At 40.1% G+C, this 25854-nt stretch overlaps 1 protein-coding gene across 5 annotated transcripts in view; it reads left to right on the top strand.

Moving 5' to 3' along the window:
* The window catches only part of slc4a2b (solute carrier family 4 member 2b), a 45464-nt gene extending 33291 nt beyond the window's left edge, over positions 1-12173 (top strand). For 2 of the 5 annotated variants that reach the window (XM_044339480.1, XM_044339481.1), the window contains exons 9-25: positions 598-687; positions 1249-1429; positions 1545-1680; positions 2532-2733; positions 2826-2934; positions 3038-3222; positions 3770-3986; positions 4106-4312; positions 4431-4579; positions 4714-4908; positions 5387-5623; positions 6509-6598; positions 6711-6877; positions 7999-8252; positions 8404-8573; positions 9259-9432; positions 9815-12173. In XM_044339480.1, coding sequence (XP_044195415.1) covers positions 598-687; positions 1249-1429; positions 1545-1680; positions 2532-2733; positions 2826-2934; positions 3038-3222; positions 3770-3986; positions 4106-4312; positions 4431-4579; positions 4714-4908; positions 5387-5623; positions 6509-6598; positions 6711-6877; positions 7999-8252; positions 8404-8573; positions 9259-9432; positions 9815-9895 — 2844 coding nt within the window. In that variant the 3' untranslated portion in view covers positions 9896-12173. The remainder of the gene's footprint in view (positions 1-597; positions 688-1248; positions 1430-1544; positions 1681-2531; positions 2734-2825; positions 2935-3037; positions 3223-3769; positions 3987-4105; positions 4313-4430; positions 4580-4713; positions 4909-5386; positions 5624-6508; positions 6599-6710; positions 6878-7998; positions 8253-8403; positions 8574-9258; positions 9433-9814) is intronic. The other 3 variants (XM_044339482.1, XM_044339484.1, XM_044339483.1) reach the window with 3 other exon arrangements.
* Positions 12174-25854: the final 13681 nt, after the last annotated feature.

Genomic DNA, 25854 nt, shown 5'->3' with positions numbered 1-25854 from the left:
CCTACATTTTCAATACACAGAATGTCATAAGCTTCATTTATATGAATAATAAACTTGTTATTTATCTTTTAAATTCAGTTGCAATTCAAGGAAGTTTTGGGGGGGGGGATCACTCCGATTCAATGTTTTAATCTCTATTTTCCACTTCAGATTTTGCCTTAAATGCGTCAAAACTGTAAAATACTGGAAGCAAATCCCGTCTTTCCCTCTATCAAAATTAGCGCAGCTCTCTCTCTGTTTTGTGGATGAGACAGGAGGGGGAAGGAGACGATTAAAAATGAATGAACGAGTTCTTTCCTTTCACACACGGAAAGGAAAAAAGAGGAGAGAGAGAGGAGCTGAGGTAACCAGACACTGGGAGCTCCTGAGAGAGGGAGAGCTATGTTTTATTAACACACACACACACACATTCTCATACATAGCTACGAGCCCCCAGCAGCCCGGGGTAAACAACAGGTCCCTGTCAGGTGTGTGTGCGTGTGTGATGAGAAGGAATTACTTGTGAGGCATGTGTGTAAAAGTGAGGGTCGCTTCGTTTGTGCCGCTGTCGGTTGTATCAGTGTTTGAATCCTCTCCTGCACCGTCTCGCTCCTCCAGCCGTTACCGGTGGTTCTGTACCGCTCTGCCTCACGGCCAGACGGCTTCGTACTGGACATGGACTCCAGTCAAACGACTCAGTACAAGAAGGTGAGGCTGGGTGACCGGCCAGAGTCAGGTTTGACACGTGTGAGCGTGATTTTCACAGGCATGCAGCAGGTGTATTAAGGCACAAGGCTGTTTAAAGAAGGGCATATTTCCCAGCGTCATTTCACAGAGGATTAAGACGAGCATGGTGTTTTTTAAAAAAATCGCCTTTTAACAAATATTGGATGCTAAAAGAGCCGAGAGATGCACAGCAGTTGATTGTCTCTCCTCAGATTTTTTGGTTAAATTTTAAGTTGCTGTTTTTCTGCAACGTTTAACACATTAGGGTAATAATGTTGAAAAGTCTTTTGTGTTTGAAGTGCTTTAAATAACTCACCTGGAATCCCGGTAAGCATGGAGCCTGTTGTTTCTTTTTTTTTTTGTTTCATGACGACATGCAAAATGCTCCACCACTAATCAAGAGTGTCCCAGCTGACCAGTTTCAAAAATGCTTTGGCTATTTAGTTGAATATCAGGCACACGCTGAACGTGCATGTCGTTTTGTCTCAGGATATCGTCAGCCTCATCTCACCTATTCCCGTTTCCTTGTGATGTTCCTACCAGGTGTTTGTGGAGCTGAACGAGCTGACTATGGACAAGAACCAGGAGATGCAGTGGAAGGAGACGGCTCGATGGATCAAGTTTGAGGAAGACGTGGAGGAGGAGACGGACCGCTGGGGGAAACCTCACGTGGCTTCGCTGTCTTTCCGCAGTTTGCTGGAGCTCCGGAAGGCCATCTCCCACGGTAAGAGAGAGAGAAACACAGTTAAGTTTGCACGTATCATTTTGGAAAGCTAAAAAGTAAATGATGCAGTTCATAGATGACTGAGCTTCGCGTGTGTGTGTGTGTGTGTGTGTAGGTGCGGTGCTGCTGGACCTGGACCAGAAAACCCTGCCTGGCATCGCCCACCAGGTGGTGGAGCAGATGATCATTTCTGATCAGATCAAAGCTGAGGACAGAGCCAACGTCCTGAGGGCCCTGCTGCTTAAACACAGGTGACTGGTGGCGCCAGACTACAACAAACAAGCTCGCGTGTTGCTGAAATTCCCTCTGATTGTGGACACAGAACTTATCTCTTCCATCCAGGTTTATGAGGCAAAATTTAGCCACAATAGCACTATTACATTTTGCTCTTTTAGATTTGAGCAGGTATTAGGTCTTAGGTTTGGCAACAACTATTTCTTGGTCATTGGAACACGTCCATGCAGTTGTAATGGTGAGTTTGGAGGGAGAGACTTGAGAAATCTCAGCGGCTGCCAAAGACGTCATGGCATCATTGTTATTGATCAACAACTCAGCAGGATATAAATATTTCCCAAGTGGGGGTTTGGACCTATAAGGGTTCCCTGGGATGAATCTTAGAGGTAACAAGGTTATAAATACATTTCTGATGCACAAAATTAGTTTTATTTTGCCTCTTTCTGTGATATACAGATAATTTCACCTCTTTGAGCCTTTATCTTTAAATGAAACAATCGAAGAAAGAAAAATCACTTGAACTGCTCACAGCTCATGTCCACACTAAGGTCATTCCCTGTGATGGGGAGACCTAAGTAGATTTGCTTCATTTTTTTAAGGGGTCAGAGCCCAAAAAGTTTGGGAGCTACTCATTTTATGCTGTAAAAATCTGAACACTGAGCATGTTGACACAAGGGTAAAACTTCACTTTTAAAACTACTCCATGCTGGTGATTAGTGGCAGTTAATGTGTGTTTCATTGTCTTAAAAACAGCTGTTAAACTATCTCCCCTCTCACTGCTGCTTCCTGCTACTAGGTGGCTATATGCCTTGTCGCTCCCTCTGTTCCTCCTGCTCACCCTCTCTCTGCCTCTCCCTGCCTCCCCTAGTCACCCGAGCGATGAGAAAGAGCACAGTAGCCCTTTCCCCAGAAACATCTCAGCAGCCAGCCTGGGCAGTCTGATGGCCCACCACCACAGTGCCAATCACACCCATCAGCCCGAGCCGTCTGTCACCGACCCCCTCATGGGCACCGTCCACGCCGCGGGGGACACAGACACACGCATCGACGTGGAGAAGAACGAGGTACAGGTAAGTCGGGTTTTGAGGTAGAAGTTAACGGATGCTGTTCGTGTATAAGTATTCTTCATTATGCTGATTTTTGTTTTTGTGTTGCTTTCCAGCAGAAGGAGCCGACCATGGTGCCCGGCATGCATCGGTCCAAGTCAAAACATGAACTGAAGCTGCTGGAGAAGATTCCAGAAAATGCGGAGGCCACTGTTGTCCTTGTGGGTGAGTTATCTCTAACCAAAACACTTTGTTTTTTTTTTTTAAAAATGTGTGTGCAGCACTGTTTTGTATGTTGACTGTTTTTTTTTTTCCTGCGGTCTTCCAGGCAGTGTGGACTTCCTGGAGCAGCCCACCATGGCGTTTGTTCGGCTGCAGGAGGCGGTGGAGCTGGAGTCTGTCCTGGAGGTCCCCGTACCTGTCAGGTTCCTGTTCGTTCTGCTCGGACCCCCCACCACCAGCATGGACTACCACCAGATAGGACGCTCCATCTCCACGCTCATGTCTGACAAGGTGAGCAAGGTGTAGACATAGAGGTGTTTTTCTCTCCCTCTGAAAAATTAATTTATTCCATGTTCCAGTGCAGCTCTTGATTTTCTTGTTTCTTTTAAAAATACATCAGCATAATTAAGCAGTTTTTAAATTATGGTATATTTGGACTCTTCCTTCTCTAAAGACCAGCTCAATCATTGCTACAAGACCCCGGCTTCATAGATTTTCCTGCATTTGACTCAGCTCATTAGAGAAATCGCACAATAAACTTAACCTAAGGCACTTTGGGATCCATATCCCCAAACCCTCTTTCATGTAATTCACTATATTTTCCCATCAAGCATAAAGGAAAGTCCCTTACTGTATGTTCTCTTACACCTCCAACACCTACTATTCTCAGATATCGAAGGAAAGTCAGTTTCTTGTGTCCTAAATCCACCAGAAGTCATTTTATCAGCCAGTTTAAGAGGAGAATAGAGCGTTAACTGGCTAACAGACCTACATACAAGAGATATACAACAAAAGTATAGAAGAGGATTATATTTATATTTATTTTTACTCCTCTCAGCAATTCCATGAAGCAGCCTACCTGGCAGACGATAGGCAGGACCTGCTGAACGCCATCAACAGCTTCCTGGACTGCAGCATCGTGCTGCCGCCTTCAGAAATGGGCGGCGATGAGCTCCTGCGCTCTGTAGCTCGCTTTCAGAGGGAGATGCTGCGCAAGAGGGAGGAGGAGGAGGTCAAACTGTTGGCCAAAGAGCCCAAGAGCCTTGAAGAAAAAGGTAAATCATTTCCTCCTGAAGCTTCGGGCTTGTCAAAGGAAAATTGAGCTGTTGTTACATGACTTCCTGTCATTTGAAATGTGGTTAATAACCTGATTTACCCCCTTCCTCTCACCCAGTGGCCCTCCTCACACCTATGAAAAAGTCAGATGATCCTTTGGAGCGCACCGGACGCCCCTTTGGTGGGTTGATACGAGACGTACGGCGCCGTTACCCGAAGTACATCAGCGACTTCAAGGACGCCCTGAACAGTCAGTGCATGGCTGCTGTTATCTTTATCTACTTTGCTGCCCTTTCTCCAGCCATAACATTCGGAGGCCTTCTGGGTGAGTCAAACCCTTCTCATGTTTTTGTAATGATGGTTAATCTGACAAACTACTGATGGACCTTTAAACCCTATTGTGTTCATTGTGGTGTTAATTTGTTGTGGCTGTCTGTTGCTAGGTGAGAAGACTGAAGGTCTGATTGGTGTTTCTGAGCTGATCGTGTCGACATCAGTGCAGGGTGTGATCTTCTGCTTGCTCGGAGCGCAGCCGTTACTGGTTGTGGGCTTCTCTGGACCCCTGTTGGTTTTTGAAGAAGCCTTTTATAGCGTAAGTTGAAGGTCGAGTCATTTTGAGTGTTTCTGGATAAAAACAGCAGCCTTAATTTTTAAAAATCTAGTTGACGTCATTACTGTTAAAACTCTGTTTTTTTAATAATGTTTCTTGGCTATGTGTCTTCGCAGTTCTGCAAAGCGAACGAAATGGAGTACTTGACGGGCCGCGTCTGGATCGGGTTTTGGCTCATCGTCATCGTGATCGTCACAGTGGCCTTTGAGGGCAGCTTCCTGGTCCGTTTCGTCTCCCGATTCACCCAGGAGATCTTCTCATTCCTCATCTCCCTCATCTTCATCTGCGAGACCTTCATCAAGCTCGGCAGGGTACGCCTGAGACTTGAAATAACAACTCTTGATTACAAAAAGTTTTTGTTGGCACGCTCGTGGGTTTACGTCCCTGACGCTAAACTGAACAGACTAATCTTTGGATGATATTCAAACCTCGGGGTCGAAATGAGTATGTTTTTCTAACAAGTGAACCTGAAATCTATTGTGATTGATTGGCCTTGAAAGTTTAATGGATTGAGAGTTAAACTATTATCCGGGCTTATGATTTTGTAAGGGCCTGCTACAGTATTTGTAGAGTTTTATGGCACAGACTTGAAAGGCGTTTGGCTACGGGCTAATCTAATTTTCCTTCAAGTGTGTTTGTGATACCTAAAAGTGTGATTCATGATAATCCTTCTAAGGAAACTAATCGCAGAAGGTGTTTGTGTTTGCCTCCTGTACATATTTGTGTGTTTATGCTGTCGTTGAACTGTCGTGTATTAACACGAACCTTTTTTTTTTTGTCGCCGGGCAGATTTTCAAGGATCACCCTCTGAAACGCTGTTCGCTTAACAAAACCGTCAACGGCACGGACGAGAACGTCTCAACAGAAAATATCACAGTGGTGCTGAGCAACAGCACCGTTCCTGTGACGGTGCAGGTCATCGGCGAACCCAACACCGCGCTGCTCTCTCTGGTGCTCATGGCTTCAACGTTTTTCATTGCTTTCTACCTGCGCAAGTTCAAGAACAGTGCGTTCTTTCCTGGAAGGGTGAGGACGTAAATTTACTTTTATCACACTAATCCTGCAACATTACTTCTTCTATATATCATGTTTTTAACTGTCCTTAAACCCTTCATCACCATAGAAGTTTTGGAAGTGGTGAAAACCAAGTGACGAAGAATAATCAATCAAAACTTGCCATCATGCAATTAAAAATGTTATAGTTGACAAAACATTGTCACTACAAGGTCCATTTAGTTGCTGCTCTGATACCTTTGATTATATGACATGATCTTCCTCTGCAGATGGAGTTTGGCTTTGTAGACGATCAAATTAACATTTTTTCTAAGGACTTGAAAGTTGACATTGAAAGTTCATTCTTGATCTTGTAAACAGTTTTTGACAAAAAAAATCTCACCGCAAGGTCGATTCTTAGTAGCTGTTCTGGAGCTTTTGATTGTATCACATCGTCTTCTTCAGCAGATGGAGTTTGACTAATTGTCATGACATCGTAGATCTTCAAATTTCCATTTTTCAAAGCATTTGAAGGACTTCTCGTCCATGTTTGCCATGTTGAAATTTCATTCTTGGCCTTGGAAAAAGCAGTTGACAAAACGATCTCAACATAAAGTCCATTTAGTCACTATTCTGGAGGTTTTGATCACATTGTACTGTCTTCCTCCTTTCCAGGAATATAAACAAGTTTGTACATCTACCAAAAGGGAATTAGTGTTGCAGAAGTTAGGAATGAACTTTCAGTCTTAAAATACTCCAATTTTAGTTTTAAATTACAGCCGCTCTTCATAATCAGTGTAGAAATGTGTCGTGCAAATAAACAAATAAAGATTTGTGACTGTTTTGATTGTCCTTGGATATAATAAACTGTATGTAGCAGCCAGTTCTGCTGAAACTGTCCCATGTTCTGGTGTTCAGCTTCGCAGAATTATTGGAGATTTCGGGGTACCCATTGCCATCCTCATCATGGTCCTGGTGGATTACAGCATATCAGACACATACACACAAGTAAGACTCATTGAATCATACTTAATGTTTTTTCCTTTTGACCTCATGTTTACTGTAACGTACAATACAAACCGTCTTCATCTTGTTCATCTCGTCTTTGTCTCCTGTCCAGAAACTGAGTGTTCCCAGTGGTTTCTCTGTGACGAGTCCCGACAAACGTGGCTGGATCATCAGTCCTCTGGGCAGCGACGGTGAATTCCCCATCTGGATGATGTTTGCCTGCTGTTTGCCCGCCCTGCTGGTTTTCATCCTCATCTTCATGGAGACGCAGATCACCACGTGAGTAACGCTGCGGTTACATCACACAGGAATGACATCAGAACAACACAACATTATAATTGTTATTATTATTATTATTGTTATTATTATTATTATTATTATTATTAGATAGTTGGGTCATTAAGTCAAAGATTAATTTGGTTTGTGTTGATTGAAATTAGTTATCATTCACCAAACCTGGCTGTGTTTATACTGTACAACCTGAAACTGATGTCACACGTAAATATAGTATTTATATTGTGAGTAGTCTTCTCACAATTTATAGATAATATTATGTAATAATATAGATAAATAGAGACAGATAATCTTATAAATGTCCCATAATATGTGAATGTCACGCTTCTTATGATGCAATACTTGATTAATGTGAACTCTTATAGTATGTAACAACCAACAACCTGCTGAACAATATACCTTAACGACAATTACATTGCAATATTTGATGGCATAATAGCAATTAATGTAACAATATAAAATAATTAATGCAGCGTTTTCGGTGTTATTTCCAGATAAAATCATTTATGATGTAATAAGTGGCAGGAATTCAGGAATTTGCCACTTTTAGTTTTCCTATATTTTACAATCAATTTTAAGGGGGAATTTCATTACATTATTAAAGATTTTAAAACTTATTACATTACATTCAGCTTCCAGAGAACTGAAAATGGGCATAAATTGCTTTTTAAAGTTTATGTTGCTGTAACATTTACAACCAAATATGCAATACAGGCTACACTACAGCAGAATCATACAATTACGTGAACTAATTAGAATTTCTATCAGCTGAGTGAATAACCGAAATAACTGAATAATCCCTGATTTGCCATTATATCCCCAGTACCATTCACCTTCCTCTAGTTTAGATTTTGAATGACACTGATAGACACTGATCATCTTCAGTAATGACAAAAATATTGGGATATTTACTTTTTTCAGTATGACTTTGGAGTTTTTTTAAAGTGTTAATTGAAATGTATACCACACTGATGGAAACCAGGAGGGCATTAATCTAAAAGAGCATAACTGAGTTGACTAAACAGCTGTCTGCTATGACCACATCAACAAAGTCAGCCGCACCGTTCAAAGATGTGTGAACCGCGTGTTTCTCTGACTTCCTGCAGCCTGATCGTGAGTAAGAAGGAGCGGATGCTCGTCAAGGGATCCGGTTTCCATCTGGACCTGATGCTGATCGTGGTGTTGGGCGGCAGCTCAGCTCTGTTCGGCCTGCCGTGGATGGCGGCCGCGACCGTCCGCTCAGTGACCCATGTCAACGCCCTGACTGTCATGAGTAAAGCCGTCGCCCCCGGAGACAAGCCTCGCATCCAAGAGGTGAAGGAGCAGAGGGTGACGGGGCTCCTGGTGGCCATCATGGTCGGTGAGTGTCAGACATTGGAATCTCATTACCGCTGTTTTCCCATTAATGAAGCCAAAATATTTTTGAAAATCCTTCATCACCTGTGTGCTTCCAGCTGTTTTTGGCATTCCTGTTTTATTTTTAACCGCGTGTACTCTCCTCTCTCTCCCAGGCATGTCCATTGTGATCGCTGACCTGCTGCGTCAGATCCCCCTGGCCGTGCTGTTCGGTATCTTCCTTTACATGGGTGTGATGTCGCTCAATGGTATCCAGCTAACAGAGCGTATGATGCTGCTGCTAATGCCACCAAAGTACCACCCGGACCATACCTACGTCCGCAAGGTGAGAAGTTCTCCTCTTCATTTTGTGATTAAGGCTGATATATGATGTGTGCTTTGAAGGATTGAAGGTTTCAGGTGTAAGAACGTGAAATATCAGAAGGTTATATGAGTGCTCATTTCTATCAACAATGACAACCAACAATCATTTGCAGGATTCTGAGAAATTTGTCCTGGAGGAATAAAATATGTGAAAATATTTTATTTGGACTGCAAGTAAAGATTGTTTTAATCATCAATTAATCTCTTTATTAACTGAATAATCATAAAATGTCAGAAAAAGGCGAGGAAATGCTGAAGTTAACATCTTCAGATTGCTTGTTTTGTCCAACCAAAAAGCAAAGATATTCAATTTACAGTGACACAAAACTGAGAAAAGTCCTCACATTTGAGAAAATGTTTGGCATTTTTTCTTGCTAAATGACATTAACGAGTAATCACAGATGATTACTTTTATTCTCATTGACTAATCGACTTATCGTTTCAGCTGTAGTGAACTTCTTAAGCATTCTTATTATATTGTGAACCACAAAATCTCATATTTGTTTCTTCCTAAAACAGCACTATAATATTTAAAGTTACAACAGTGATGCTTTTACAATCAAACTAAACCTTTTGAAATATAGTTTTTGTTTTTCTCACTTTAATGCTGTCGAGAATCACATGAATGTACTTTATTTTCCGTCCAGGTCCGTACGCTGCGCATGCACCTGTTCACATGCATCCAGGTGGTTTGTTTAGCTGTTCTTTGGGCCGTTATGTCGACTCAGGCGTCGCTGGCCTTCCCATTTGTCCTCATCCTCACCGTCCCTGTCAAGATGTTCCTGCTGCGCCGCATCTTCAACGCCAGAGAGATGGCTTGTGTAAGTCAACCACAGGGGGGCGCCATTGGCTGTTTTTTTTTTACAAACATTTAAACATTGTGAAGCAGATATTTTCTGTGCGACTGTAGTGGTGTCAGAATACAAAAGCTCATTTCTACTCAAGTAGGGGTCATAGAGAGGCATTCTGGGAAATGTAGGAAAATTGCCTTAATAGACTAAACACTATAAACCTACAGAAACTAAACTAGTACCCACATGTCATCATAAATGACTCCAAGGATTATAACTCATTGTTGATGCCTCATAGTTTTAAGAAAATGTCTGTTATTGTAATAAGATATTTATAATGAGAAATTACCTGAAAATGGAGCCCTTATGCGTGTTCAAAGTCCTAAGTCTGATGTCTCTGCCCCTCTTCTAGCTTGATGCGGACGACGCAGAGCCGAAGTTCGACGAGCGCGAGTGTCACGATGAGTACTCGGAGATGCACATGCCCGTGTAAGCCACCACACGCCCTTGTATTACCACTTACCTCCTCTTAGTGGACACCAAAATCCCTCAATCACTCTACCACCAACCGGTGACATCCAACGAGATCCGACGACGGAGTCCCTCAAACTTGAAACACTCACAGAGCTATTTGATGCCACATCACTGTGCGCAGCTAGCTGGCCCTCTTCATCATTACCAAGACACGGACGTTTGTCGGAGGTCTGTTCGGTTGTCGCTTTGGTCAAACTTTTCACTATTTAAGTAGCTTTTTTGGCAGATTCGTGGCCCAGCTGTGTTTATTCTCATAACACGCAGGTGACATAACACACTTCTGGGTTTTTCTGCCGGTTAGCAGCACTTTGTGGCACAAAGAATGAACGTCAGAGGAGATCAAACAGTCATTATCATGTGTTCATTCATAATATACTTTTTTTTTTAAAAACTATATATATTTCAGGGGACAAGAGATTCCAAATCAAGTGATATGATCTCGAGCTCATAATTAAACATGATTACAGTAGATAGATGTGCAAACTGATTCATTTTTAGCCCTGAAAGGTTGCTCTGATTCACATTGAATATGTGGAGGATATAATGGGATACATTCCTTTATATTAACATACTGCATTATTGCTAATTAAGTTTGTCGCTTTTTTCATGTTTTTGCTCTTTTTTTTTAGCTCACCAAGCGCCTTATGAAGGAAATAAAAAGGTATTCTTAGAGGTGTTTTCCCCTCATTCTGTCTTATTTTAGACAGCTGATCACTTTACCCGCCTCCCGAAGCTCGTAGCACTTTTTAAAAGACACCAAATCTGAACAATGACTGTATTTTATGTGATCATTTTATTTCCTTAGTCCCTCTTGAGTCCCCTTAAATATCAATGTTGCTTTAGTTTGCTTCTTAAAGGACTAATTGTGATTGATTTTTAGCCTTTTTGTCCTCAAATGCAGCAGTTTAAATTGAATTCTGTACCTGTAGTGAATTAAGGGTACCAGCAGAGGGAGATATCTGTCATGACGTACCAAAAAAGAAAATGAAAATGCAATTTCTCATTACACTAATGCCATGGTATCATGTTTCTTATCATAACACATTTTTTTAGTAGAGCGTTAACACAGTGGCATGATAAATATACTCTAAATGTCTCCACTCACATGTTTAGGGCACTAATGTACTAATGTAGAGTTTGTTTTGAAGCCTCACTTGGTGTGGTTGGTTTATGGGAATAGCTGTAATTTATTGGTTTGCTTGTCCAAGTGCCAAATGTCTCATGTAAATAGTTTTGTGGTCAAAACAATAAGCTGCAGTTCAGTCATCTCACGTCTCCTAACTGTATTTTCTTGAAGGTGTTTCAGCCTAAATTAACAAATTTTCATAATACAACATTCCACAATTTATTATAAAATTTCCTCTGATTTTATTGGCAGCAACTAGTCGTCAAAACATGTCATTTACACTTGTGTTAACTTGGTCGACCAAATTTTCAACAGAAGCTGTGTAGACAATCTCAATATTCATGCATTGCTGAGAGGGAAGGCTTTTAAAAGTATAAATATGTATTTTTTTGTGTGTGTGTGTGTGTGTGTTTGTTTTTATGTCATGTTGTGTCAGTGTGACATGGATCGGTAGCTTTGACTGTGTCAAAAAAAAAACAAACAAAACAAAACGTGATTTTTCGGTCCTCTGTTACTCTCAAGTGTGTATTTGTATCTCAGACACCACTTTTCACCTCTCCCTCTGAACTGTCCCATCTCAGCCTGAACTTGACTTGTCGTTGTGATCTTGTGCCTGTTTGGTGTCACGGAAGTTGGCACAAAATCTCAAGTGCCTGTGGGACCATGAAGTGATCAGCTACAAGTGTCTGCTGTGTTTGTAAGGATGACACATGTGTTACAATATTTTGCACTTTTGAGACGCTCATAAATCAAACATCTCTCCATTTACTTATCTGTTGCAATATGAGGCATTATTGCTGTTTTTTTTTTTTTTTTAAAAGATTATTTGGAATTGTTAAATGTACACACACATTTGGCTGCACCATGGCCATGGACATGAAGGGGATATTTATCAGAAGTAAGAAGTGTCAGTTTTATGTTTGCTTATTGTGCCTGTGGATCGAATGAAGGTGCTCTGTGTATGTCAAAGTATCTGTCAAAATCATGAAATGCTGATACGATATGTTGTTCCATTTCAAAAGCAATACAAAGTCCAAGAGGCTATTGCTAATTTTCCCTTGTACATTGATGGTTCAAATATTGATGACAAATAAAAGTTATTTTCTATTTATCCTGGCTGCTGTTCAGTTGTGTTTTCTATGTATAGACATTTAAGTTTCAAAAGGAACAAACTTTGAAAGAATGAACAGAATTGTGAACATGATACATTTTAAGGCAATACTGAAAGTATAAGAAATGAAAATGAAGTCATAAAAACAAAATGAAAATGATAACATTAGGAGACTTACTCATCCACACTGATATTACTGGAAACCAGTGTTAGTTCTGAAGAAGTTGCATGAAGGCGGAAAGTCTTGAATGAGCCTAAACAAATGACTCAGAATGATTCTTTTATTCTTGTTATATTTTAAGATTGTATCAGGCTGATCTTGAAACAGATTTCATGTGGTTTCTGTTCACATCAGAGTCTATGACTATACCCAGATTCTTGACATAATTTTAGGCTTTAATTGACAGGGAGGTCAAATGAGTATTAATCTTTTGCCTACGTAATACTGAGTACCGAAAACATTTACTCCAGTTTTGTCACTATTGCATTGGAGAAAATTCAGGGACATCCAGTCATTAAAGAGGTTGCTGGAAGTCTTCAGGAGAGAGTGATATATAAAGTTGAGTATCAGTATCAGTAGGAAATAATGTTTTTGTGAATTACATGGCCTCTAGGAAGCATATAGTGATTAAATAAAACAGGACCAAGAATTGAACCCTGTGGAACTCCGTATGAAGTCTTATATTGTTTATACCTGGATTCTCCAATATAGACAAAAAGTTTCTGTTCTGTAAATATAATTTAAATCAGTTTAGATCCACCTAATTGTCCGGTCTATCCATCAATATATTGTGATCCACTCTATCAGTGCAGCCCTGGGGTCTTAGCTGGTCTAAGCTTATGTGAAAATCATCTTGAACTTTAATAAGAGCTCTCTCGGCGCTGTGACAGAAATCCAGACTTTACAATGTCATAAAGGTCATTAGATAATTATTAAGCCGCTGGTAAACTATTTTTCCAAAGATGTTACCAATGAAAGAGAGATGAAAGGAAAGTAGAAGATATCATTAAAATTCTCCCAGATTTTCATGTTGATATCTAAACACTGAGGTGTGTCTAAAAGAAATGGTGATCTTAGTCTCCAGTCTCCTGTTGTCTGCCAGGAAAAGAGGGCGGGCTCTTCTTTTCTTTTCAAAAAAAGGAAAAAAAACAGAGTGGGTGGTTTGTTACAGTCCCGTCACCCACACAGACACAGGGAGGAAGATGGCTGCTTTATCACTGCTGTTGTTCACCTTTGGAGCCTTTTTTGTTTCGGCTAATGCACAAGAGGCGTACAAAAAACTTCCTGAAACCTACAAGAAAGGAGTGGATCTGGCCCTGGAGAAGCTCAACTCTCATGCTGGGGTCCAGAACCATTTTCTCTTCTTCAGAAGTATCGCACAGTCAGACATTGAGGTATTGTACATGCATGCCTGCATGAAAGAATCAGTGCTCATCATTTGTTTTGGCTGTGACTCATTATTGAGTAGTTTCCTGTGATTTTCTGTGAGTTAAATCCTCAGGGAGAGCTCTAATTGTCAAAGAATGTGGAGATTTTATCAAAGAGGAATCTTCAGGGCAGTTGAGTTGTTCAGAGCTAATCCTCCTCCTCCTCTTTCTCCTCAGCCTGGATTTGATGTGACCTACATCTACCACCACTTCTATCTTAAAGCCACTAAGTGCCCAAAGGGAACAGTTGACTCTACGGGATGCCAGTTCAGAAACGACAGAGTAAGTGCTGTCTGATTTTTATAGGTCATCTTTGAACTGGGGAATGTGAGGCCTGCTCTAACATGTCTGTGGTTTTTTTGTTTTTGTGCGTTCATGCAGCCACTGATAGACTGTGCAGTCTGTTACAAAACATTTGGAGGAAACATCGAACAAGAACCCATACCGTATGTTCACTGTGTCCACAAACCGGCCCTTACAGAGGTCAGTCTTGCTTTTATTATAAACAAATGCAAAGCAACTGTGCAAGAAAGTTAACTGTAAGCTTGTTTTGGACTTTTTCCTCATCATGTTCACTTATTTCTTAATGGCAGGAGATGAAGGACAGCAGAGTAGAGCACTGCAACAGGATGGGTTACAGCAGCGGAGCCCCAACTCTTCTTGCATCAACTGGAACAAAGTGAATGTGAATTAACAGCCTGTAGATAAGTTTCAGGGTTTCTTTATGCTTTTTGAAAGGCGTTATTTGACTTTTTATTACATTCTTTTAAACTAAAACCATACAGCTACATTATTGTTGATGCATACCTCACCTCATAACTACTCTCATCTTAAAGACATCATTATGTCTATGCAAAAATGTTAGAATGTTGACTTACACAAAATTAATAATAAAGTTTCATTTTGTGAACTATTAAAAGTTGTATTTCTTCCAGAGGGTGTGAGTGGCCTAATTTGACCGGAGGCAATACTTGAGAGGATACAGCTGCCGATACTCTGTGTTTTTTGCTGGTAAATTCCATAAAAATGTATAAAATGTGTTCCCTACACTGTCTGTGGCACTCAGCTTCAAGCCCATTCATTCCTACTTTCTACTTTATATATATACATGAATATAAACATTTTCAAACAAAGCCAAGTAAGCTGGACACTGTAGTTTTTAGCAAACATCATTCAGGGAGGAGTTGATTGTGCATTTGTTGTGAACTATTTTCAGCCTTAGATTAATACACATTTGGTGCTTTATTGGGTTTTTACAGCAGCAAGACGATGTATGTGGGCTTGACTCAAAATAAACTACAGAGCGTCCATGGTAATGAGTGACCGTGTCACCCGGTGCAACAGTCCAGGCTCATTAATGTGTGTTTGGATAACAATGGAGGTCTGTGACTCAGAGGAATAATATCACCCTTTGGCTGCACAGACAACACTTATTAGGGGAATGAATTCATTGTTGGATGTGGTCTTTTCATGGAATTTGTTGAAAATGAGAAAAATATAGAAAAACACCAGCCTTATTTTGTTTTGTCTCACAATAAAAGTCAACCCCCTTCACGTAAAATAAAATTCTATTGAAGTTCAAATGTTCACCAAACACACAGTGACCCCTGAGCACGCCTGAGTCAAAGGCAGTGCAGAAATCATTTCAGTCTTTTTAAAAAATGTCCAAAGTTTTATTGACTAAATTCTTTAAAGGGAAATTTGAAAAAACAAAGTTTTGCACAAAGGTCAGGACCTTTAATAGCAACAAGACTACCAACCAGGCACAGTGAGAAACTGCCCTGTGGCCCAATAACTCCAGTTTCACCATGATTCAGTTTGATTAATTACATATTTGTGAAGGAATTCGCATCATGAAGTACAACATCAACAAAAGTGGGTCATGCACTATAACGTAACCCTGTGGCTCTGTCTTTTAGTGCTGCATACTTCTTTGTCTGCAGTTGTTTCATGGTTTGGGTTTGGCCTCTTAGAGACAATGAAGGGAAATCTGAATGCTGCAGCATACAATTATATCTTAGACAATAGCATGCTTACAACAACTGTAGCAACAGTTGGGGGAAGGTGCTTTGCTGTTTTAGCATGAAGATGCCCACATGCACAAAGTCCAGTCCATAAAAAATGTTTTTCTTGGTTTGGTTTGGAATAACTTGCCTGGCTTGCTCAGAGCACTGAGTCCCCATCCAACCCCTCAACCCCATCCAACCCCTCAACCCCATCCAACACCTTTGGGATGCATTGGAGCGAGCCAAGCCTCGTCGCCCAACAACAGTGCCTCAATAATGCTCTTTTGGCTGAATGGGAGCAAATCCCTGCAGCCAGCTTCCAAAATCTTGTAGGAAACCTTCCAGAAGAGGGGAGGTTGTTATAGCATATTCAGCAATCACATATGGGTGCAATGTTAAGGTGTCCGCATACGGAGTGTAGACGTACTCGTCTCTGTGCGTGACAGGACCTGTTTTAAAAACCTGATGGATGTTTTCTGTTTAAATTTAAAGATACCTTGAAAATATAATTTGTGTATGATAAAAAAAGGATGGTTATGAGAGAAGAAACAAATTTTTGTCTTGTAAAATTATAAATAGGCTATATATATATATATATACATATATATTGATTGATTTATTGACAGTTAGACATCATTTCCTGGTTTCAGGGGTCACAAGGCAAAAAGGGAACCATGTGCTCAATGTACTGAATCACAGACGGCTTAGTGGTCGTAAGAACTTATTGTCTTATATAAGAACTATTGTCTATTGACTCAAACATGGTGATGAATTTCATTTTCAGTGATTAAGTTGCTTTATTACTCACCCCATCAAATACATTCAAGCATTTCAAGGAAATCCCATTTCCAATAAGTGACCCATTTTCCTGTTTATAACTAAGCAGAGCCAAGAGGTCATTCACCCGTTGATCACAGCTGACCTTTACACCAGTCCTGGAGCCAGCAGCTTTTCACTGCATGCTGGGCTTGTTACCAGAAGTTGGATTACTAATCCAGGTCTCCATTGCAACACTTAAGGACATTGTTGTAATTCCACTTCTGGCAAGCAGTTTATCCTGTGGAAACTCCCCTTTGAGAGTGTTTTTTGTTACAACAAGCTTTAATCTTTGTCCCCTGGGGCATTTTGGGAACTGAGAGAGAGAAGAGCAAATAGCTGGCGCAGAGGCCTGTTGATGGTCAGGTTGTTTAGTTTCCAAGCCTTAATAGGACTTGTTTTTGATGTTAGTATCGATCTCCTAGAGAGAGGAGGCGTTTCACCCTCTGAGCCGAGCTGCTCTCCTCACACATTCAGAGGAAGATGGCTGCTGCGTTGCTGTTGCTGATTTGTGCTGGAGCTTTGCTGTACTCTGCCGAGGCACAGGACCCTTATACTCAGCTTTCTAACATCTACAGGAAGGGAGTAGATCTGGCTTTGGAGCAACTCAACTCCCATGCCGGGGTGCACCACCATTTTCGCTTCTTAAAAACTCTGGATAAGTCAGAGATCGAGGTAAAGCAAGTATTTGTTTATTTTATCATTTGTTATGATTCTTGATCTGAAGAATTAAGGTGGATATCTCTGTTTATATACCTTTTAGCATGAAAACTTTGCATTACAACATCTTATCTGTTTCATAATGGTGTTGTTCAGGAGGCAGATTGATAGCAGCTTGGTAAATATGTCATACTGTAGCAGGTTTTATAAAATGTTCTCCTGGAAGGCTGGACTCAGGATACTTGATCAACATGTTATAGACTCTCACGTTGCCTTCAGGGAATTCAGGTTCATACTTGTCTTAAACACCTGCAACATGTTTTCAGGAATTTGGTTTTGCAACAAAAACAACAGCAACAAAAAACTAGTTAAGTGTGTCTTCCTTGGAATACTTTTCTCAATGTACAGATTTTTTTTCCCCATCGTCCTTCCACCTGTGAAATACTGTGAAATTTACCAGTGCAAATTTGCAGCTTGTATGGTTTTCGTGTTGTATGGTCTCATCTGTTGTTACTCAGTGGATGAGCTGGCGTGTAGAAATATGAAACAGCTGCAAATCATCACATTTTTGCTCCATAGCTCACACAGTACTTTCAGTTATTACACAAGTCATTAATATGTGAGCTGAACATCCAAAGCAGAAACTACTACAGTCCAGAATTCAAGACACATCCAAGATCAACACATAATCAAAGTATTTTGTCAAAACTTCGGCCGTTAAATATAATTTTTGTACATATAGTTTATGTGACTGATATTTACTAAAACATTTTATTTGTTAAAATGTTTTATAAAATTCATGCACACTGGCGGCTCCACAAGGTTGTGAGAAGTAACTGCATGAAACATCTAAACTTCATTACCATAGATTGTATATGAAAATGGATGTAGCGAGGTGTGACGACACCCGTTTCGTTTACATTGGAGCTGGTCTGAAGTCCAGAGTTGCTGCTTATGCTCAGCTCCATCTTTTCCTTTTGGAGGGTTCCTAGCTAAATTGTGCTAAAATGGCCAGTATCATAATCAAGAAACACTTAACCTGTCGATCACAGCTGTCAATCAACAACCACATGGCAGAGATCAAAGCTACTATAAGTCTTTAGATCTTATTAACAGAGCAATAACTAACAAAATGACCACCAGCACACTTATTAGAGGGCCCGAATTCAGCGATTGTGACCATAATGATTCGTTTAAAAAACATATTGATTTAGTATATGTAGAGAGAAGCTGGTGATTTTTGAATAGGAGTCTATTGGACCCAGGGTTTTTGGGATCCAGCATCTAGTGGTTGTTGATGGCATTGCACTTTAAGGTACTTCCATTTTGGCTTCGGTCTCAAGCCGCGGTCATTGCTGCTTGTTCATTACCCAGCTATCCTGTGATGTGATGCCAGTAAACTGCACACAGTCCTCTGATTGTTACGCAAGTTCCGCATTAGATTCTGTTAAACTAACTTTCACTTCTGAAAGTATTTCCCTGAGGAAGGTTTCTTTAATCAGCATTTCTGAAAAGTTGAGAGTGTGATGGCGCACTTATGGCTAAGAAATATGGAAGCTGTAGTTTATAAAACTAACAAAATATAAATTGTTTCATCTTTGTTCAGTCATCATCACTCCCCATAAGGAAGCACTGGGAGGGATTGGGGAGTGACACATTTTGAATCCTAATGATCTTTAATGTAGAGACATCAACAGGTCAAAATGCATACCTAAAAAATAATTGTTTTGATGGATTATTTGAAATTCAGTTTATTGATAGATTTATTATTCTTCCTGTCTTTATGCTTCACCCTGACTTAAATATATTTACATTAAAAACTTGTGTGGTGCAGCTTTAATCAGTTGCAATCAAACATAAGTGTGAGAAAACAAACTCCTGCTGATCAGATAGGATGTTCACAGACTTCTCTGCTTTCTTACAGTCTGGATTTGGTGTGAAATACCTGTACCACCACTTTTACCTGAAACCTACCAGGTGCTCCAAACAGACAGCTGAGACAGACCCTCAGAGATGCCCCTTCAGGAATGACAGAGTGAGTGAATTCTACTTGCTCCGTTCATTTTTCAACCTTATAGTGCATCCAAAACATCAACCGCATCTTGTTAATGTTTACAATGACTTTACAGCCACTGATGGACTGCGCAGTTTGCTACAAAGCAGCAGGAGACCAAATAGAAACCAACCCCAAGCCGTACATTCACTGCATCCAGAAACCGAGACTCACAGAGGTATTGTTACTTTTGTCCTGTCTTGTTATTTCTTATCTCTAATGGTAAGAAAGTTTCTCTGCACACACCTGGAGCTTTTCAGCTTTTACCCTTTCAGGATATCTATTTTAAAGCCTCTTTTTTTATAGAGTTTTTATGTGATTACAGCATCTTTCAAATTATTCTGAAGACATACATTTTTGTATGCAGACAAATTAGGTGCAGTCTATGTGTTGCTTTCACCCCTTAAAAGATAGGTTCACAATTTTTCAAGTCTGTCCTAGAACAATAGTCAGGAGCCCAAATAAACATTGATGCATGCTTTTCTTGCTGTAATAATCCCTCCTGTTCATATTGACTATTAGAAGATCCCTTCATAATGAACTTTCAATGTTAGTGATGAGGGACAAAATCCACAGTCTTCCTTCTGTGCAAAATGTATTTAAAAGTTTGATTAGTCCCATATATAACCTACTGTGTGGAAGTGTGGGGAAATACATATAAAACAAACAACAATCCAATCTTCATCCTTCAAAAGAGAGCCATAAGAAGTGTACAACTTCTGTTTTGGGGGGGGGGGGCCCCCCCAAAAAAAACACTTATAGACAACCAACAAACACATTCTTTATTAAATTAAAAGTTCTAAATTCAAAGATCTGGTCAACTTTAAAACGGTTCAAATCATGTACAAAGTTAAAAATCAGTTAGTATCTGAAAGTATCAAAAAATTGTTTCAAATGAGAGAAAGTCAACATGACTTGAGAGGAATTTGTACATTCAATAAACAATTAGTGAGGATTAATATGAAATATCATTGTATTACAGTCAAAGGAGTAAATCTATGGAACAGCTGTAGTGAGGAACTGAAAACATGTAAAACATGTAAGTTTACATGAATGTTTAAAAATAGCATATTAAAAAAAATATGAAATGGACAATCAGAAAGAAAGACTGGCAAGGAAGGACAGGGTACAGGATATGTTGTTATTATTATGTTGTTACTGCACCTTGACTGCAGAAAAAAGTTATTGTGCTGTTTTGAGCTGCTCTATTTAAGTATTTGTCTCTATTTTTGTGTTTATGTATGTATAAAAAAAATAATTTGGCCCCAGATTAGATCCTGTCTTTTGATATTTCCACCAGAAGCGCCAAAATCAGAAATGTTCAAACAACTGTGTACATAAATGATGCCTGAACATTCGTCTCACTGCATTTCCTCTCTCATTTCAGGAAATGAGGACAACCAGGACGGCGCACTGCAAAAAAATGAGCTACAACAGTGGAGCTCCTACACTTTTGGCTGTGTCTACTGGTTAAAAAGAATATTAATAATAGATATAACATGCTTAATAACTGTTGCATGCTCATCACTACAGTTTTAGTGTCCTTTCCTTGTTATTTTATCATCAAGACTTCACTGAGGATATAAACTACATACAATCTTAAATTGTCTCTTTGTTATTTGCTATAATGCTGCCTTCAGATGCTGTTCAGACTCCACTCTGAGCTCTCCTCTCTCTCTGCTGTGATAGTTTAGACCCTACTTTGCTTGTAATTTCTTTTTATTCCAGATATTATTAAACATTGTTTAATAAACATAAAGAAAAAACTAACAGAGTCAGATTTGATTTACTGTAATTTGGGTATTTATCTGCAATACAACAATGGAGGAAAGTGCATTCATTGCCAAAAAGACTGTGATGTAACTCGTATTTGTTGTTTGCGGACTTGTTAAGAGACTCAGATTTTCTTTATAGGCTGAATTCCTTGTCATGGATGCCTGCCACCTACAACCCCATCCACTCTTATCCAGTACTCACCATGCATGGCATAAGTGGTATCACTCGCATGCAACCAGTAATAAAACCTCAAAAGATACTCGTCAACGTTGTGACATAAGATATGGAATCGGTTAAGATTGCTACTGTAATAATATCATGACTTCCTTCTACTGACATCCCTTCCATTCAAAGTATTTATGAGTATTTGGCAGATGGACAAAGGAAATGTGAGCACATAGTTGTTTACTTTCTAGTATTAGGCCAGCTGTGGCAACATGTGGCTCCTTATCATTATTTTAGTTGCTTCCTCAGTTGAAGGATCATAACAAGAAGAGGGAATTTGGTATTAAAAAGACCTCAACTTTGGAAGATATTGACTTCATTTTACTAATTTGGACAGCTGAAGCCTTATATAAGCTTCAGATAAACTTTTAAATACATTTGCACGGAAGGAGGGCTGCATTTTGTCCCTTATCGTGTCTGTCCTCCCAAGAAAAATGACACTAACATAAAGAATATGTGTCCAGAATGAGCTGGGCTCAAATAAAAGCTTATTTTCTACAATTCATAAATGTGTTTTTCTTCTCTTTGTAGTGGGTTCTGGTTAAGTAGTGGGCACAGGTTTAAATATGGCTCTTCAACTTCAAACAGAGTGAATGCATTATGTGACACTCTTTTTTTTCTCAGCTGATCCCAAAGGGGGCTCCGTACAATCCATCCAATAGTTGTTGAGATATTTCAGCCTGGACTGATTAAAAATAAAACAATGAGCAACAGGATTAAAAACAAAGGACAGACTGTCTGCAGGTCGGTGTGTTGTTCTTTGTTTCAGCCACTAGATGGAGACAGAACATTACTGATGAAAGAAGAAAGAAGCTGCAGCATCAGGAGGAATCAGGGAGATCGTTCTGCTGCATGGCCACAGCAGAGCAGCACAGTGCAGTGACTGTTCAAAACGTGCCTGGTCAGAACAGGATTTCTCTGGTATTGCTGCTTCAACACAGTGTGAATGAGTATATACATCAACAACATGAAAGAAACTAACATTTTACAGATGTTAAGTACTGTTTTAGTGAATCTTTTCTCATTACAAGTATGATGAGGGCTGCATTTAAAAATAAAATACATAACAGAGAGCTTTTGAAAAAATGTTCACCCTAAAATAAAGTGAATTGATCATATTGGGCTCTTTGATCGTTTATTTTTTGTGGTTTCAGTTCGGATCATTTGAGTGGGTATGTTCGCTCAAAAGATTTGTGCTTATATGAGACATACTGGTTTGGAACTGCCTGTGGGAAGCAGTCTGAGAGTCTGTCCATTCTTGATTAAAAGCTCTGTTTACGCTGTCTACTGTTCTCTTTAGAGCACGCCATTTGAAAAAACTTGTTGAGCTCAAGTTGAGCTGATACTAAAAGGTGACGTGAAAACACTGCAGACCACTGACTGGTCAATCTCTGTATCTCTCTATATCTCTATACAAAGCATGGAATCTCTGTCTGTCTGTATGTGTTTATGTATGTTTGTCCTTTGCATATCTCGAAAACCGTTCATTGATCTACTTCACACTTGGCAGGTGTATTGTTGGAGAAACAAGGGAGTGCAATTTCTCAATCACCTTCTGGTTCAACTAAAACGCCTTTCAGTTCAACTAAAACACTTTCCTGTTCAACTGAAACACCTTCTGTTTCAACTGAAATCCTCTCTTGTAACATGCTGAAATCCTCTCTTACAACATGCTGAAATCCTCTCTTACAACATATTGAAATGACATACAAAATTATGTTTTTCAATAGTACCTATGAATGCTTTTCAACAGTTTAAAATGTTTTCACAATCCTCTCTTACAACGTGCTGAAATCCTCTCTTACAACATATTGAAATGACATACAAAATTATGTTTTTCAATAGTACCTATGAATGCTTTTCAACAGTTTAAAATGTTTTCACAATCCTCTCTTACAACGCGCTGAAATCCTCCCTTGTTTGTGTGAGAGTGTTTCAGTTGTGTACATAAAAGCATTTCACTTGTATGTGTGTGTGGTTTTCAGTATAGTATGTGAATGAGTTTGGTTTTATATGTGTATGTGAGAGGAAATGTACATGTATATGCATGGTAATTCTGAATATGTCCCTAACGGCCCCTCATAATGGGGAATAATGCATTTTGAATCCTAATGATCTTTAATGTAGCACCATCAACAGGTCAAAATGCATACCTAAAACTGTTTGTTTGTAAAGTAGTCTAGCTCAAAGAAGGTGGTAGGTAGGCAGACTCAGCAGACATCTTGATTTCGCCGGGGTGAATTTACTGTGCTCTCCATTATACAAAAACAAAACAAAACAAAAAAAGAAACACGAGAAAACTAAGAAAATTAAGTCAGTAAATCAAACAAAGGCACATTCATGGCAGCACGGCCTCACCGCTCCTCCTCAGGAGCCAAAACCCCAACTGACTTTATATGGTGTTCAATTCACACCTAGACTGCTACTGCCAGCACCATAACAATTAAGGGGGACCTACACAGTAACTTTAATATATGGAAATCAAACAACACTCTTTGACTCATTTACAAGCTCATTTACATTATTAAATGGCTCAATAAAATGTAAGTTATCTTAATACATTACTTTTAGAATGCATTAAACAAACAAAAGAAACATTCCTACAAAAAAGAAAACCGGGTCTGAACAAAGGAACAAACAATCACACAAGGTTCAAACAGCAACATAATAAAGATAACTGAATCTAACTTATGGCTGTGTCTTTGACCTACTCATGTGCTTTGATGTGAACTGTAAAATAATGCTAACACAAACAAACAAGTGATGCAATGGCAAATTATTGCAAAATGAACACATGCAGAAAATAATATGGTGTAATGTATGAGATGAAAATGAAAGGGACAAGTGTTAAGTAAAGGAGAGTTCTCACCCACTTTGTCACCCCCACCCACCTCCCATCTCCCTTAAGACAGTCCGGGACAGGAAGTCAGCCACCATATTCTTGTGTCCTGGTCGATCCTGAAACAATATGGCTGTAGAGACAGATACCACCTGGTAATCCTTGCATTGGAATCTTTAATTCTTTTCATCCACTGCAATGCAAAATGGTCAGTCTCCAGCACAAATTTGTGCCCCATTAGATAACACTTCAAGGTGTCCAAAGCCCATTTCACTGCCAAGGTTTCTTTCTTAATAGTAGAATACCTTGTTTCCCTTGAGAAGAGCTTGCAGCACTGGCCTTTGGTTCTCCCCCTCACTCCGATAACCCCCCCCCCCCTCTGATGATGTATCTAAGGTACTTGACGATGTGACATTTGCATGGATTGATGACCAGTCCAGCTTCATGGATCAATTGTGGAACATCAGAGAGGTGCTGAACGTGATCCTCTCATAGCCATCAGCTCCTCTAAGGACTCATCCACCAGCCTCTGAAATGTAGCTGGAAGTCCGTGCAGTCCAAAAGGGATTGTTCTGAAATGATAAAGTCCGCTAGGGACCATAAACATTGTTAAGTCTTTAGAAGGCTGTCAATGGCACCTGTCAATACCCTTTACAAAGGTCAAGTGTTGTAAGATACTGGCCCTCTTGGAAGCACCTCCGGCAAGTCTTTTAACCTAACCAGATTAGTGTTGGCTAACTCCTGGAACTATTCAAGCTCTCATCTTCAATACATACAAGAGAACACTGCATTGTTTTTCAGGTTTATATCCCTCCCAGGCCTCCTTCAGCACATCCAGTGAACCCCGTCCTGCCTGACCATACAGGCACTGGAATAGGGAGAAAACCCTGTCGATGCTTGAGCGACCTCTCTATAGGCAAAAGGTAGAAAAGGTAGCCATTGGTCCCAGTCTGCCCCAGAGTCTTCCACAAACTTCCACAGCATGGATTTAAGGGTTCTGTTGAAATGTTCCAACATCCGTCTGTGAGTGGTAGGGACTGGTCTTGACTCCTCTGATCCCCAACAATTTGTAGACTTCCCTCAGAAAGGTAGAAGTGAAATTGGACCCCTGGTCAGTGATTATTTCTTTGGGGATCCCAACCCTTAAGAACCTTTGTATCCGACTGTTGGCAATCTGGCAGGCCTTGACCTTTTTGAGGGTGAACGCCTAAGGATATCTTGTAGTGTAGTCACACACTACTAAAATATACCTGTGAACTGCACTGCTCCTCTCCAGTGGGCCTAAAATGTCCATGGTGATGCGGGAGAAAGGGTTGTCTATAACTGGCATGGTGATAAGTGAAGCCCTGTCACCCCACCTACCTGGTGCTGTTAACTGGCACTGTGGACATGATTTGTGAAACTGAACTGTGTCAGCAAATTGCTGTGGCCAATAAAAACGAGTTGTCATTCTGGAGAAAGTTTTGAGATGACCTAAGTGACCTGCCCAATGTACAGAATGAGCTAGCTGCAAGACTGTGGGTCTCAAGATCTTGGGAACAACCAACTGGTCTCCCACCCTGCTGCAATGATACAGTTCATGTGGACGACTGAAGTTTCATATAAGCTTCAGATAAACTTTTACATACATTTGCACAAAAGGTCTGTATTTTGTCCCCCATTGAGCCTGTCCTCCCAAGAAAAATGACACTAACATAAAGAATGTGTTCCCAGAATGAGGATTGAATGTTCTGAACTGACTTAAACTGAATTAAGAACTGAACTGAATGCCATATGGCACTCCTCTCTCTCTGCCCCCCCCCCATTCTCTCTCCACCCCCAGATCAGTTCATATAAAATGGAGTGAATTTTACTTCTTTCACTCCACTTCCTCTTTTC

The sequence above is a fragment of the Thunnus albacares genome, chromosome 21, assembly GCF_914725855.1.
Source record: "Thunnus albacares chromosome 21, fThuAlb1.1, whole genome shotgun sequence".
Taxonomy (NCBI): Eukaryota; Metazoa; Chordata; class Actinopteri; order Scombriformes; family Scombridae; genus Thunnus; species Thunnus albacares.
This window is presented reverse-complemented; position numbering and strand designations above follow the sequence as displayed.